The sequence below is a fragment of the Galleria mellonella genome, unplaced genomic scaffold, assembly GCF_026898425.1.
Source record: "Galleria mellonella isolate WM207_F2 unplaced genomic scaffold, CSIRO_AGI_GalMel_v1 utg905, whole genome shotgun sequence".
NCBI lineage: Eukaryota > Metazoa > Arthropoda > Insecta > Lepidoptera > Pyralidae > Galleria > Galleria mellonella.
Window position 1 is genome coordinate 423,896 of NW_026442174.1, and position 15,468 is coordinate 439,363.

Here is a 15,468-nt window from a genome sequence, read left to right on the forward strand (position 1 = left end):
AGCTGACGGCCCACCTGATGGAAAGCGGTAACCGTCGCCTGTAGACATAAGCAGTATTATGGACATAACAGAGTATACTGTTTCGCCCATGATACCCCCCATGCGTTGTCATTCCTGAGGACTCAGGTGTTATTCCTCTGTACCTTGTAAATTCACTGCCATATCTCACCCTTCAAACCGAAACGCAGCCATGCAAACACAACTGTTTCACGGTAGAAACGCCAAATTAGATGCATTACCCACAGTTATTTTTCTGAACTAAAGTCTTGTATATGGCAAGGCTATATTATTCTAATATGCCATCTAATACGACTAGTATTTCATTAGTTTTTCTACTTTCAAAGTCCACATGTAGCAACGTGTCGCGAGAAATTTAAATTTCAAAATATCATTAAATTGTTTATGTCACTTGTTACAAAGTCATGAGATATATGTATATATATATTTATAAATATATATATTTACATAATCATGTGACACACGTAAGTACAAATAGGTATACCCGAAAAATATCACCCTCCTTTCTTAACCAGTCGGGTAAAATTAGAAAGGATTTGATAACCTTCGTCTTTTCAAAGCCAGTTAAAAAATTAATCCGCCCGGCTTGTTGCTAATAGAAACGACATTGAAAATGTAGGTCACCGGAGCATCATATTCTCCGCTGCTTCCAGGGTTTGAGGATATTTAAATACTCGTATATGCAGAGAATTGAATGATTAAAATCGGTTAATTGATAAATATTAATTTTCATATTAAAATTACGTGCAACGAATTGGGTTAAATTAACAATAACAAAGAAAATAATCTCATAATAATATTAGAGTGTCTCTCTCATAACAACTTGTAGAGTGCAAATAATAAGCAATTACATGTAAATCAGAATTGAAGTATTCGGTTTGAAGGGTGGGATATGGCGTGAATTTACTGGGTACAGAGGAATAACACCCGAGTCCTCAGGAATGGCAACGCATCGGGGGTATCATGGGCGAAACAGTATACTCTGTTATGTCCATGGTACTGCTCATGTCTATAGGCGACGGTTACCACTTCCCATCAGGTGGGCCGTCAGCTTGTTTGACATTCTAAGTTGTATAGAAAAAAATTATAGCTATAACAAATTGAAAAAAGAGTTAAAAGACAACAAATTATACTATGAAGTACGCAAACGAAATACAGTCAACACATTTTGCTAAGAAACAGCTATCTATTCATACAGGCGTATATTATTTACAAAAGGGTAAGAGTGATTTGAAATCAAACTCTTTTGCTACAGTAAGCGAAAATTTAGACTGGTTGGTCATTTCCGGGAACATCACAAAATTTCAATATAATACGTATAATTTGAGCTATTATTTAAAAAAAAAATATCACATTGAAATACTTTCATTCTGTTCATTTAATGTTAATTCCATTGTAAACGTTTTGTATATTAAGAAATTTCTTGAATTTTATGCACGGTAATAGCAATTTGTTTAATTTTTTGACGTATTTTGCTAGCAGAAGATTTTATATCTTTTGTTTTCATTATTGATAATATAATATAGATACATTTTATACCCATGCTATTTGACAACGCTCAAATTATGTGTTATTTTTGTTTTTGGTCATTTTATTCAACTTAGAAAAACGTTCCCGGAATGATAATTTTCTGCTACATGCCCATTAAAAAGCAATACTACAAAAAAAAAATATAGAATTCTGTGCGCTGCCCTATCAAAGTTTATTAATATATAAATTTTGCGACAATATAAGCCATCATAGCTTGTATTTTTTTTCCATAAAACTAATCTTGAAATTCGCAACCTTGGTGATTTTGAGCCATATATGTAATACAAACAAATATATATATAAATAACAAATATACCTAAACATATATGAAATATAATATATTATACACGAAATTGAGAATAATACAGAGTACTTATATATTTAATTATATATTATTTTATAATATTTTTATTATTTGAATTTCATAAAGGTACTTATAATTATTTTCTCAACCATGCTTGGAAATGTGAGCATTATTTTGACAATCTTCTTCGAGATAAATCAAAATTTCCGTACTGGCCAGATACATGCGGGCAGCGGCCGGCAAAAGTTGTATGAAAATGCATATCTGTCGTGTTTAGCGGCCAGATAAATTACTATGTAAACTCATATCTGTCCTGTAATTTAAAAATGGAATGACCTTTTACTTCGAAACATGGCTACCAAGGAGGTAACTAATATAAGGTTTTATTTAAATTTCGAACTAGCTTGAAAATTTCAAGAACTGAAAGAAAACTGTTAGATATTGAGCGATCATTAGAAACATCTAGGTACAGAGCATCTGGGTTATAAGATTACGAGCGCAGGCCTTCCTACTCGTATGTATGTCTAGGTCTCATCGGCTGAACGGGTCACGGCCTACCGTATAATATACTTACACGGGGAAATGCGTGTCTTGTACTTGTCAATTTCTCTCACAATAGGCGCTCGACTCGAGTTAGATTTTCAATATGGATACCTTACTTTCTTTATCGACTTAAAAGGAGTTATAACTCGTTTGTATTTTTATATATTATTACATAGTGCCGCTGTTAGTTCTCAACCGATTTTGATAATTCTTTTTGCAATCATTAAAAATTAATATCGCTTAGTTCCATATATCTTAAGATATCTTAAGCTAGTATTGATATAAGATATAGTTTAAGATATAAAAAAAGTCATAAGTTGATAGGTTGAAGTTTTTTCGCAATTTTTTTTTATGTCAAGACATCCTTTGAGTACAAAGAAAACGAAATTACACAGCGAAAGCTAAAATATAAAACAAAAATATAATATTTCTACTATGTAGGTGCTAAGTACTATGAGAGCGAAATTTTGCCCTTTCGGTCCACAATTTCCCATTACTTCAGAAACCCTCTCTTACGATATATATGCTATCTCTATGCATTTTACTACACACAACTGTCTCAGCAAGGCATTGATCTGTTGGTAAAACTCTCCTTTTAAATTAAATATAAACAAAATAATTCTATTGAAATACCTAGAAATATATTCATGATGTTTATATTGTATGGGAATCGAACCCGCGACCATCGGAAGATGAGGAAATTATAAATTTTTTAATATATTTTCCTCAAGAATGGCAACGCATTATAGGTGTCACGGGCGACACAGTATACTCTGTTATTTTCATGAGCGACACAATATGCTCTGTCATGTCTATAACAATTCATGTCTATAGGCGACGATTAACACTTTCCATCAAGTAGGCCGTACAGTTGTTTGCTATTTTGTTGGATAAAAAAATACGCATTGACGCAAAAAAATAAATATGTAGTAGCGCCCTCAAATTTATTGTTTTATTACATACTTCATTTTATTATTGTATAAAATACTTTTTAAATTATCCCATAGATAATTAATTGCGCATTCTACTCTTTAAATTATGCCATGTTTGAATTAAAAATGTTACGAGGACTGCACAGGCGGGCCGGGTCACGGCCAGGGTGACCCTAATCCCGAGCAGCCACGTTTCCATGGCTACCGGAGAGTAAACGGCTTATACGAGCTCCGTTACCTCTGCAGTAAAAACAGAACGCTTGTTGGGGTGTTTTGTTTTTTTTTCTTTTTTTATAAAACAATTTTTTTTTTTACAACACAGGGCATACGGTTTTTTTTTTTTGATGGGTGAAAATGGTATGGTAACCCCGCCTGCGCTAACGGGATACGCTGGCGGAGCACCAGTGAAGGGTGATAGATGAGAATGAAAACAGGTCAGTTAGTCCATCATGATGAATTCATCAGGAATTAACCACGATAGTTTCCAGGGAGAACCGCGTGGAGGTCGACCTGGTTGGGTATATTGCTAGCAATGGGATTCCCAGTCTCCATTACTAACAATCCCTTTCCTTCCGGGCATACGAGTAGGCATCTCATCTGATAGTAAGTGACTACCGCCGCCCATGATATATAAAATATCTAAAGTTTTCTTCGTCTAAAACTACCTACCTATCCTGATTTTGATAAAAAATATACTATACTAAATACGCTCAATGTTTTTACCTACCTCGATATAATTTACCAGAGGAAGACTTTGTACAATAGTCGTTTGCTTGGGTACCTCTGTCCCATTTGTGTTTCTATTGTAAAACAGTTTTGTTTGCATGGCTTGTTTCGTTGCATGTTTCGGTTTGAAGGGTAGGATATAGCAGTGAAAATTACAGAGGAATAACACCTGAATCCTCAGGAATAGCAACGTATAGAGAGTATCATGGGCGAAACAGTATACTCTGTTATGTGCATGGTACTGCTCATGTCTATAGACGACGGTTACCACTTTCCATTAGGTGGACCGTCAGCTTGTTTGCCATTATAAGTTGTATAAAAAGAAATGTAATCATAATTTTAATTTGATATAAAGAATTATATTTATTTATTTATTGCATTCCATAATATAATTAGTAGGTAACATTTCAACTTCAATTGTGGACCCTGTTGGGCACAGCAAGTAGGAGAGAGGAGGACGACACCTTTTTTTTACTTTAGAAATGGTCTAAGGATCTGTAACCAGAATGTATCCAGTCATTGAAATTGTATCACGATAGCTACGTATTTTCTTATTATTATTCATTATTTAATTATTAAATTTTAATTATTTAATTTATAATATACATTTATAATTATATATTGGAATCATGCTATTAACCTATTGAATGATTGAAATACATGAAGTAGCTACAACAAATTACAGAGTATGTGTTGTTAAGAAATGAAATCTAAAAAGAGTTGTTCTATAAAGACAAGTTATTGATGAGTGCTGGTCCTACCAGTAAAGCCTTCAGTTAATTTTTTCCACTATAGACGGTTAAAATCTGCAGCTTTCAACGCCCGAAGCCATGTTAAGAAATTATTAAAACTAATTGCTTATATAAAACCTTTTTTTATATATGTAAGTTAATTTCATTTAATGCCTTTTTTATTTCACAATTGAAGTCGGTTTTTTTTGTGAGACACAATGTTTAATTTATTGCACTGCTATGCACTCCATTTGTTCTCGAATATTGTACGAAAACTTCCGGCCGCACCATGGGAATATCCCTCCTAATTTAATAAATAATCAATAGGGCAACGTAAAATTTAATTACAATTTAGAGAGCCGTGAATTTGTTAAATATCAAAACACGTGTTAAAGTCAGTCATCTGTAAGTGGTTAACATACTGATCGTAATAAAATAAATGGTCCAGTATCTACTTATATATATATATATATATATATATATATATATATATATATATATATATATATATATATATATATATATATATATATATATATATATTTGACAATTTACTGTATCGTAGATGGAAGTCGATATTTATCTACTGTGAAATATTTAAAAAAATCTATTTACTTTTTTTATTATCTTGAAAATGTTAACTTATTTCTCAAAATACGTCCATTTGGCTTTTTTTTTATTTAACTAAAATTAAATTGAATCAACCAATACTAACCTCGCCTCTTGTATTGCGTCGATCCATAGAGAACAGTCGGCCTCAGAGGAAGCGCGGAATTCATACTGCCGCTGGTTCTCCCGGCGGTAGATAATCACGAAACCGAACTGCGACAAATTTTTTATATAAAAAACAATGAAAAGTGTTATTTAATAATGATATAATAAATATATAAGTATAAAACTCTTTTTATAATAATTCATTTAAACTTAGAACGCAATAATTTATCTATTTCTTTTTTCAAAATTTGTCATAAAACACATATATAATCATTTCTCAACCTATTACAAAATTAAAATGATTTTTAAGAAAACAAAATTCCCACAAAAAATAATTACTAAAAAAGTCGACTAGTCAACTATAGCACTATAGCGGTAACGAATAACTTTTCCTGTTAAAGGAATGATTCTTTAAAATTAATGTGATGCTCTATGGTTTATTTGTAATTTTAATAACATTAAATTACCCACCGTGGGCTCCCGGTCAGTAGGCATTCCAATGACTCGCTCACAGTATGACCCTTCTAGTAGCAGCACTCCTATCGGCCTGGTATTGGTATCAGACTCGTAGTAGAACAGCAAGTTCTGCGAGGAAAACGTAGTGGTACATAGAAATGTGCATCTATGACGGAAAACGAACTCCCCTCTTAATTAATAGCAAGACATAATTATCCTGTTATATTCTAGTTTCAAGATAACATATACAGGGTGGCCCATAAGTCCTTAGTAATGAAAAAAATTAATTAAAATAAAACTAATTACACTATGAATAATATTTTTATTTGTAAATATAGCTAGAAAAACGGGAATTATTTTTTGTAAATAACTTCGTCTAAATGTAATCCGTTACAGTCACGGCACTCTTGCAAACGCCTTCTGAAATTGTCGATGACTGCACGGCACGTCACTGCTGAAATGCTTGCCATTTCTCTGCGGATGTTTTCTTTTAGGTCATTAATTGACCGCGGGTTAGAGTCGTACACTTTAGCCTTAAGGTAGCCCTACAAAAAAAAATCCATTGGAGTCAGATCCGGGCTACGTGGTGGCCAGGAAATGTCTCCTCTCTTAGAGATAACTTTGTTTGGAAAAAGTTGACGGATAACGGGCATGGCAGTATTGGAGGTGTGGGAAGTTGCTCCATCCTGTTGAAACCATGTTCGGGCATTAAAGCCTGGAAAGTTTTGCAATTTTTTTGTGCAAAACTCCTCGATCATGGCCACATATCGCTCCGAAGTAACAGTAACAGCACGCCCTCTGCCGTCCTCAAAAAAGTAAGGCCCTATGATGCCATGGGCTGACATAGCGGCCCAAACTGTAACTTTTGGGCTATGTAAGGGCTTCTGGTGCTTAAGTTTTGGATTAATCGGGCTCCAATAGCGGCAATTTTGTTTACTAACATGTCCGTTAATGTGGAAGTGTGCCTCATCAGAGAACATTATGTTATTGAACGAAGTAAACCGATTAAATATTTCATTAGCATAATTCACTCTCTGAATAGCATCAGTTTCTTTTAATTCTTGCACCAACTGAATTTTGTAAGGGTGCATAAGTAAATCTTTCTTCAAAATCCGTTGTAACGATGTCCTGGATACGTTTAATGCACTGGAACGCTTACGAGTTGACTGTGTAGGATTTTCATGAATAGATTGTGCCACTGTGTCGATGTTTTGTTCCGTACGTGATGTCCTTGGGCGACCCAACCGCGGTTTATCTAACGTCGAACCGGTCTCCTCGAACTTAGCAACCCAATTCTTAATCGTTTGGAGAGCTGGGGTGTCATCAAAGTTGTGTAAACCTTTGTGTTCTCGAAATTTACGCCTCGCAACGGTTGCCGAATTGTTGTTTTGATAAAACTCGCGCACACAAAACGCACGGTCCGCTCCGGTGAAACGCTCCATCACGACTAAATTCCCAGAAACCGAAGTTACTGCCCCCGCTTCCCCTGAACCGCTCACGCGCGCCGTTTTCGTTTAATTCAAATTTTACTTTTCTAAGGACTTTTGGGCCACCCTGTACATAAGGACGGAGCATAGTGTTTTTTTTTTTTTTCATTTATTGTGACTTTGGCGAAAGCCATCAGCCAAAAAGTAACAATTACAAGGTAACAATATAAAATTACAAGACAAATTACAAAAATTATTATAGTTATAAATTAATTATAATATACTAAGAAAGTAAGTTAAGTAGAAAAGTATAAGTTACAATTACATATTGGAGCATAGAGTCGAATTACAAAAAAATCCCGAAAGTGTGTTTATTTAATTTATTTTTTTCTAATAAAAGCGCGGCATTTTTTTGTGTTGCCAGTAATAATTAATATTTCAATATTCCTATTCGAGCACACATTGATAAATCAACGATTAATCTATAATACAAATTCACTCATAAAAAAAATATTTAACTTATCATTAACGAAGCATTCATAAACATATTTTTTTTTATAAAGGCACTATCCAGAGAAGTGAGACATGTTGTAACGGTACTAAAATTAATTATTTGCGTCTACGACTCGCGGTGTTTTCCCCTAATTCTAATAATAATTTTTAGTCTACATTGAGGTACCTGGTACAATATACACCAGCGCTGCTGCCATCTATTGCCATCAGAACTTTTCTTCGACAGATACCCCGCCTGCAACAAAGGATACAGCACTAAATGTACCTAATAAAGAAACTTACATTTATCATTACGTAATTGTCACTTGTGAAAAACTCGTATTTATATACTAATGGTTTAACAACGATGTGACGTATCTAAAGATTGGGAATCCATTATCATGATTTGGGAGGAGTGCCTGCCTACATAAATAAATATGTGCTCAACCGGGGCTAAAGGTAAGGGTCACTCACAATTTCACAAATGATGCGATACCATTAAAGTGTCAACCTTTTTCAGTTGCCTGTACTCGACCAACATGTGGCGGGAGCTATTATTTGCTTTTATTTTTGTTATAGAAAAATTACACAATTAAATAACAAATGTGTGATCAGTATAAATAGATCATTATTAGATTACTGTGATCCAAGTTCAAGCTTTTTATAACTTTATTACAATAATCAATAATTAGAATATATGGCAAATTTAAATTAGATTATGTTTTAAAAATAGAAGTTACAAAACTCATATAATTAAGCTAGAAACATACAAACCATAATAGAACAATGAATGACAAAGTTATTGCAACTGCAGTATTGCATAGAGAAAATTAAGGCGACGAATCGCAAATATTGGCGGCAAAAATCTCAGTTTTTCTCAGCAATTACGAGATATTTGGGACTGATATTTATATGTTTCATTTATCGTGTCCTTAAAATTAATTTGCCTATTGCTTAACATGATTGAATAAATTTCATAACGGAGAAAAAAAATAAAAAAAAAACTGCTCTTTTAAAACAAAGATTAAGTAAATACTTCGTCGTTTTATATTTTACGTAATCCTTTATTATTAATTTTTATAAGAGACAACACTGTAAAATTTTTTTTATATTGTTGTCACTTTCTATAATTAAATGTGAATTGACAAAATGAAGCATATCTTCAGATTTATTTCCTTTTTTTAAAAAAAATTTTTCTTTGGACAATTTCAAACGATCCAAACCTGAAACACCTCTAAAGTGACAGGTACATGCTTGCTCAATTTTAGATTTCTGAACAAAATTTCTGCTAGTCAAATACAATTTAAAGATTCTTAATATGAATAATTTTTATTTTCTCGTTATGAAATATAAATCTTATGAAAAAAATCCCTTTATCTTCGCTTTAGTTTGCTAACACATTAAAAAATGTTTATCGTAATGTTCTTAGATTTTAGATCCGTTAAAAAAAATAACAAGCAAATCTAAATCAGTAGAAATCATATTTAGATATACGTCTGTATTTTATTTCTACCTAGGAAATTTTAGTGCAAACTAGGACAACCACGAAATTAGAACATAAATTAAGATGCAATTGTGCAATTTATTAAATAGACTAGAAATGCAAAAATCGTTTGCATTTTCTAGATTTTTAAAATCTTTGATTTACATTATGTCTAAAAGTGATCTCTTATACCGAAGTATAAGATGTAAAATTTTGTAATTCGAGGGACAAAACAAGGGTATGTAGGGGTCAGCGTTGCCAGATTAGTTATTTTTTCGTACTTGAGGAAAAATGTATTTTTTTGCAAATATTTTGGAGAAATATTTATAGACAAATGAAATGGGTACGCAGAAATACATATGTTTTTTTCGACAGTTTTGTTATTTGTTAATTGTATAATATACCAGATAATGTATGAACTACAAAATATACCAACGAAGATAGTTGGTAACATGATGTTAAGAAATAAGAATACAATATTTTTTCGAAGTTTTGTTTTTTTTTTAATAAATACGTGATAAAACGTAGAATTAAATCTTTATATAACTAGATAAAAATTAACAAAAGCCTATCATTACGAGAAACATTAAAAATTTGGGGGAAAATATATAATCGCATCTGGCAACGTTGCAGCTAAGGGAGATCTATTTGGAAGCTACAGCGAGAGTCGTAGCCTTACCCTCACTCGGACTCTGGCACCAAGATTATCCGGCAGACTAGAGAAGGTCGCCTTCTGTGGAAGAACTTTATTTTTTGAAGTTTTATTTCATTTTATTTTTATGATTGTTACTAATTTACTTTAATTGCCTTTTCTTTTATATTGAAGTAATTATTATTATTATTATGGCTGACCCTTTATACAGAATAAAACTGTTTCTGTACTACAACCAAATACAGCCAGCATATCTACTGTAAGGACCAGGGAGCAAAACTCAATACAACATTGTAAACGAATGAAAGTTCGATATAAAATCCAAATACGAACCACTGACTAGGACACTAACGATGACTCAATGGTATAATATCCTCCTGATTGATAAATAATTGTATAATTTCTGAACGCAATGCCGCGATATTTCTCGAACAAATTTGAAGGTAAATAAAAAACGACAAACGTTTTTTTTCTAATTGCGCGACAAGCGATCGGATCTTGTAATATCTTTAATAAAACGTACAATTCCAACAGTGGCAGTCTCCTTGTACCATCTCATTAACAAATCAGCATAAGCATTGGATATTTTAAATTACGAACGCGTATTGCATATCTACACGCGGGAACTACGTGAACCAGATTTGTCCTTAATTTTCCCTTTTGCATCTAACATAAAAAAAAATCTTTTAGATATATCATCTATATGAGTAGTTCCTCTTAAAACAACACCAAAGCTTAACTGAGGTTACCAAGCGTGGCAACTACTGACAAAACCAACCAATAGGCGGAGACCTATGTTTATCAGTAGAGAGTTAACAGCTGATATGATAATGATGATACGTATTCAAACTTAAATCGAAAATATTATATTGTAACTGCACTATCAGACATCGATGCAGTTTGTTGAATATGTTTTTAAATAAGTCCCCTATCTCTGATATTGACAAATCGTCGAAATATTTACCCAAGTGCCAAAAATAGAAGTATAATATTTTTCTAATGTCATTAAAAAAATATAATCAACATAATGAATCTCCATTAAATCACAGTACAAACAGTGAATTAAATAAATAAACGTCGTTACCTGAGCGTGATCGTACTGAGCCCTGTCGGAGAGGGCAAGCAGCTGACCTTCGTTAATCCTGATGGCGCGCTGAATCTTCGGACTCAGCATTATGGTACCTCTGTAACAAACCAACGCCTTGTCATATTCATACTACTAGCTGTATCCCGCGGCATTGCCCACGCGAATCAGTATATAAAATATCATCATTGTCATCATATCAGCCTTTAACTGCCCACTGCTGGACATAAACCTCCTCCTTGGGGTTTTTACCAGTAGTTGCTGCGGGTTGACAAACGCAGTTAGGGTTCAGAGATGTTTTAAAGAGGACGCTGCTACTTATCCCTTGACCTCCCTTAGTCGATTCTTACGATTTTACCAGAGGGAGACTTTATACAAAAGTCGATTGCTTGGATACCTCTGTCCCATTCGTGTTTCAAACGTGAAGCATTTTGTGTTTGCATGGCTGTGTTTCGGTTTGAAGGGTGCATATCCCACCCATGAATTTACTGGGTACAGAGGAATAACACCTGAGTCTTCAGGGATGGCAACGCATGGGGGGTATCATGGGCGAAACAGTATACTCTGTTATGTCCATGGTACTGCTCATGTCTATAGGCGACGGTTACCACTTTCCATCAGGTGGGCCGTCAGCTTGTTTGCTATTCTAAGTTGTATAAAAAAAACACACACACACACACACACACACGGGAATGGAAGAGGTGATCTTTTCTACGTTGGGACCACACGGCAATAACGAATATAAAATATACTATATGTTAAATTAAAATATAATCTACTTGTGTACTAAATTTCATTCAATTCCGTTCAGCTGTTTAAAATATATTGATTACATAACAAATATACAAAACTTTTTACAAAGTTTAATATTTATAATGCTAGCTATATCCAACAGCTTTACTCGCGTGATTCAGTGTATAAGTTTTCTATGTTTAGTTAGAATATAAACTATCTGTGCAGCAAAATTTCATTCAAATCCATTCAGTAGTGAAAGTTTGGCGTATAAGAGTAACAAGAATCCATCCATTCAAATATTAGAAACTTTCGTAACAGTTGAGAATTAGTTGGATGACTGTCCTTTAATCTACTATTACTGCGGTGGCCAGGCGGTTTGGTATAGAAGTTTATATCGATTATTTTATTCCCTTACTCACATCCTATAACATCCACACCAGATGAGAAATTAAAAAAAAATTATATTCTTAACTTAAAATTTTAAAGGAAATAACTGACTTTTTTTTCTATTGCAGGTAGTAACCGTTACCATTTGTAGAACATAGACATGAACAGCAGTACATATATCATAGAATATACTGTTCCATAGTGTCCCTTATAGGTTGCCGTACCTAAAAACTAAAATGTAACTCCGTACCCAGTAAATTTACTGTTATATATATCGCCTTTCAAACCAAAACAGCCATTCAAACACAGCTGTTTAGCGGCTAAAATACAAGTAAGACAGAAGCAGACGGCTTTTTACAATGCTTTAGTATTAGTTAATATCTATACTGACTCACTGAAATGATAGTCTTTAACCGAGAGCAGAGAGAAACGGTGATATAATATCTTTACCTATCCCAACAATGAAATACTGCGTTCGTGATTCAATGATCATTCCAAAGACTGGCTGGTGGAGAATGCTACTAGCATTAAATATGCCTTTTAAAATTTTCTTTTAGCCAATAAAGTTATTTAAATAAAAATAATAAAATAAAAAAATCTTACGAATATTTAAAAATGTTCAAGGTCTCAGAGACAAATTATAGGAAAGTTTTGTGAATATGTCGTGTCAAAATAAGCACTAGATGCAAAGAATATAAATATTAGCCTGCTATTAGTAAATAAATATATCACATTAGCTAGCAAGCATGATACATGTCTCTGAAGTTTCGATAAAATTCGACTAATTGTCTCTTATAATGTCCTAGTGATAAAAAGGCATAGTACCAATTACATTTATGCCCGCCACTATACACAGAGACATTCTAATTAGCTACTATATAGACAAATATGTACTAAATTAACAATTAAAATCAAACAATTTACTTGTTTACATATGTTATTTAACTAAAATTCCCTATACTTAGGCGTAGGTCGATAAAGTATCACCTGAAATTAGATATTAATGAATTTAGTATCGACCGCACACTTCTAGAAATATGTAGGTAATAAACGAGATGTCTGGTAGCTCATGTACTCTTAGTTGACAACATCGTTAACCTTGCATCGCAGGTAAAATTTTGATAAATAATATGTTTACATAAATGACACCGTGAATACTTATAAAACTTTAAACGTGGATAGCAGTAATAAAAAACTATAGTATCTATTGTATATCGTTTTAAGTGCGATATTAAATATTCTATGTAATAGTAAAACATATCGGTTTATCTATAATGATTACTTACTTTTTACTTCATATTTTAATTTTAGGGTTCCTTCAAACCCACTTTATTCCTTCCAATTTTTCTAGATTGTTCAAGAACGTTTTTTGTTAATAAAGATAATAACATTTTAGAGAATCCGAATATAAAAAATGTTTTCCAAAAAGATTTTTGAATAAACAGACAACACGTTTAGATTAACAACAGCATAGAAACAAGATAACGATATAAATTCAACTTTAAAGATTATTTCACTCTCTTCATCATCATAAGCACAGAACTAATTTGAACGCCTGTTAAATTTGTAAGCGTAACGTGGAACTGTACAGTTTATTTTGCTCACATTTTTTGTGCAGGCGCAGTATGAAAATCAGAGAGTTCTAAAAATTGTTTATCGGCATTATTTCCCATCAGTCAGTCATAATTTCCACCGTTTTGACTTTTTAACTATTGCAAATATGTGAAGAGTGTTTGTTCATCAAGTGTGGCTATACGACTGCCGGGCCAGCACCTGTAGCTGGATCGACCATTGCGCGCGTGCGTGCCCTTGATGACGTACAAAATTAGCCATAGACCTACGAAGGTTCTACAGGCATATTAATAATAAAATATGATTTCCGTTTATGTAGAGACACGCATTTAATCCGCATCTGTCGGATTACTTTCATCGCTATGATGCTATGACGCTGCATTAATACTACTTACGATAAAACGTCCACTTTGACCATTAATCCTGGAACTTTTAAGTCGGCGAGACATAACAAACAAATGTACGAACTTTCACACCTATAATATTCAATAGAATAAGTCTTAGCTGTATAAATTATTACCCTTAAAAATAATTTCCCATAGAGATTACGAGCTATGAGAGGTAAATCGTTAAATATGTGTAATCTCCATTGAAAATCAAACACCCTCATACCCAAGGTAACACCACCACTGAAAGTATGAAGCAGTGAATACTACTAAGTATTGACCGTTGCTAACATTGTGGCGGTACATATATTCAGTTCATTCCTGGAAACTTCTGTGAAGTTCACGACTCAAAAAAAACATTACATGTGTTTATACTTTTTGGAAATCTGGATGTATTGAGTGTTAGTATTAATATAACTTTAAATTGAATCATCATCATAACTCAAATAGTAGTGATTAGACCGATTATTTCTACCTGAATGAGAAATCAAGAGTCTCCGAAACCTGCGCCATGCATATACTTATATAAGTATGGGCGAAGCGAGAGATGTAAGGACTCGTTTCTTCCCTCCTTGAAACTTGACGTGAAGACAAATAGTGGTAAGTGATGATGCCTTGGTATCATCATAAAGTTACCACGCCTGGTGTAAATGATTGTTAGCTCTACCATTTCCACCGTGCTCAGTGAGACGCAGTTTCCGCGGCCTGTAAACTCCGATACTCGGTATATCTTTGTTTACGCCATCCGTAAACTTTGTTCTACCCAGCTATTTCAATAAACGGTACCACATTACTAACGATATGTAGATATTTATGCTCGTACAATTAAATACTTAGACACTGTACATTTAAATACATTTTCTGAAACTTTATTAGTATATTTTATCACTGATACTAAATCTATTAAATAAAATAAATATTTATAAAAGTAAATAACATTTACAAAAGTTTATACAAAACAAGGACATAGTTATTATATAAAATAAACATATTTGTATGTTTGTTATCTCTTCGGCTCAACAAATCATCATAAAATTTATGACAAAAGGCAAATATCATTTATTCAGATCATTGATTAATAAGTAAAAAGTATATGTTCCAATTACTTGGACTATGTTGCAAGCGTACCTATGTAAATAATTTAAAGAATCCAATAAATTTATTTTCCTTTAATATGAACTTATGTGTATTACATACGTAAGTACCCATTTATGAGAAGAGGGGTTGTAATGGTATGGTGATCCCATTGCCCCCATAATAATTCTTTCAGGCCAAGCAGCTTCCGGGATCACCATG

At 33.2% G+C, this 15,468-nt stretch overlaps 1 protein-coding gene across 1 annotated transcript in view; it reads right to left on the reverse strand.

The window, feature by feature from the left end:
• Positions 1-13,948, reverse strand: part of LOC113510762 (ras-specific guanine nucleotide-releasing factor 2-like) — a 45,809-nt gene extending 31,861 nt beyond the window's left edge. Inside the window, 5 exon segments of the mRNA XM_052902522.1 lie at positions 5,500-5,606; positions 5,970-6,083; positions 8,061-8,129; positions 11,093-11,192; positions 13,501-13,948. Of these exon segments, the coding sequence (XP_052758482.1) occupies positions 5,500-5,606; positions 5,970-6,083; positions 8,061-8,129; positions 11,093-11,182 (380 nt within the window). The 5' untranslated portion in view covers positions 11,183-11,192; positions 13,501-13,948.
• Between the last annotated feature and the right edge of the window lie 1,520 nt (positions 13,949-15,468).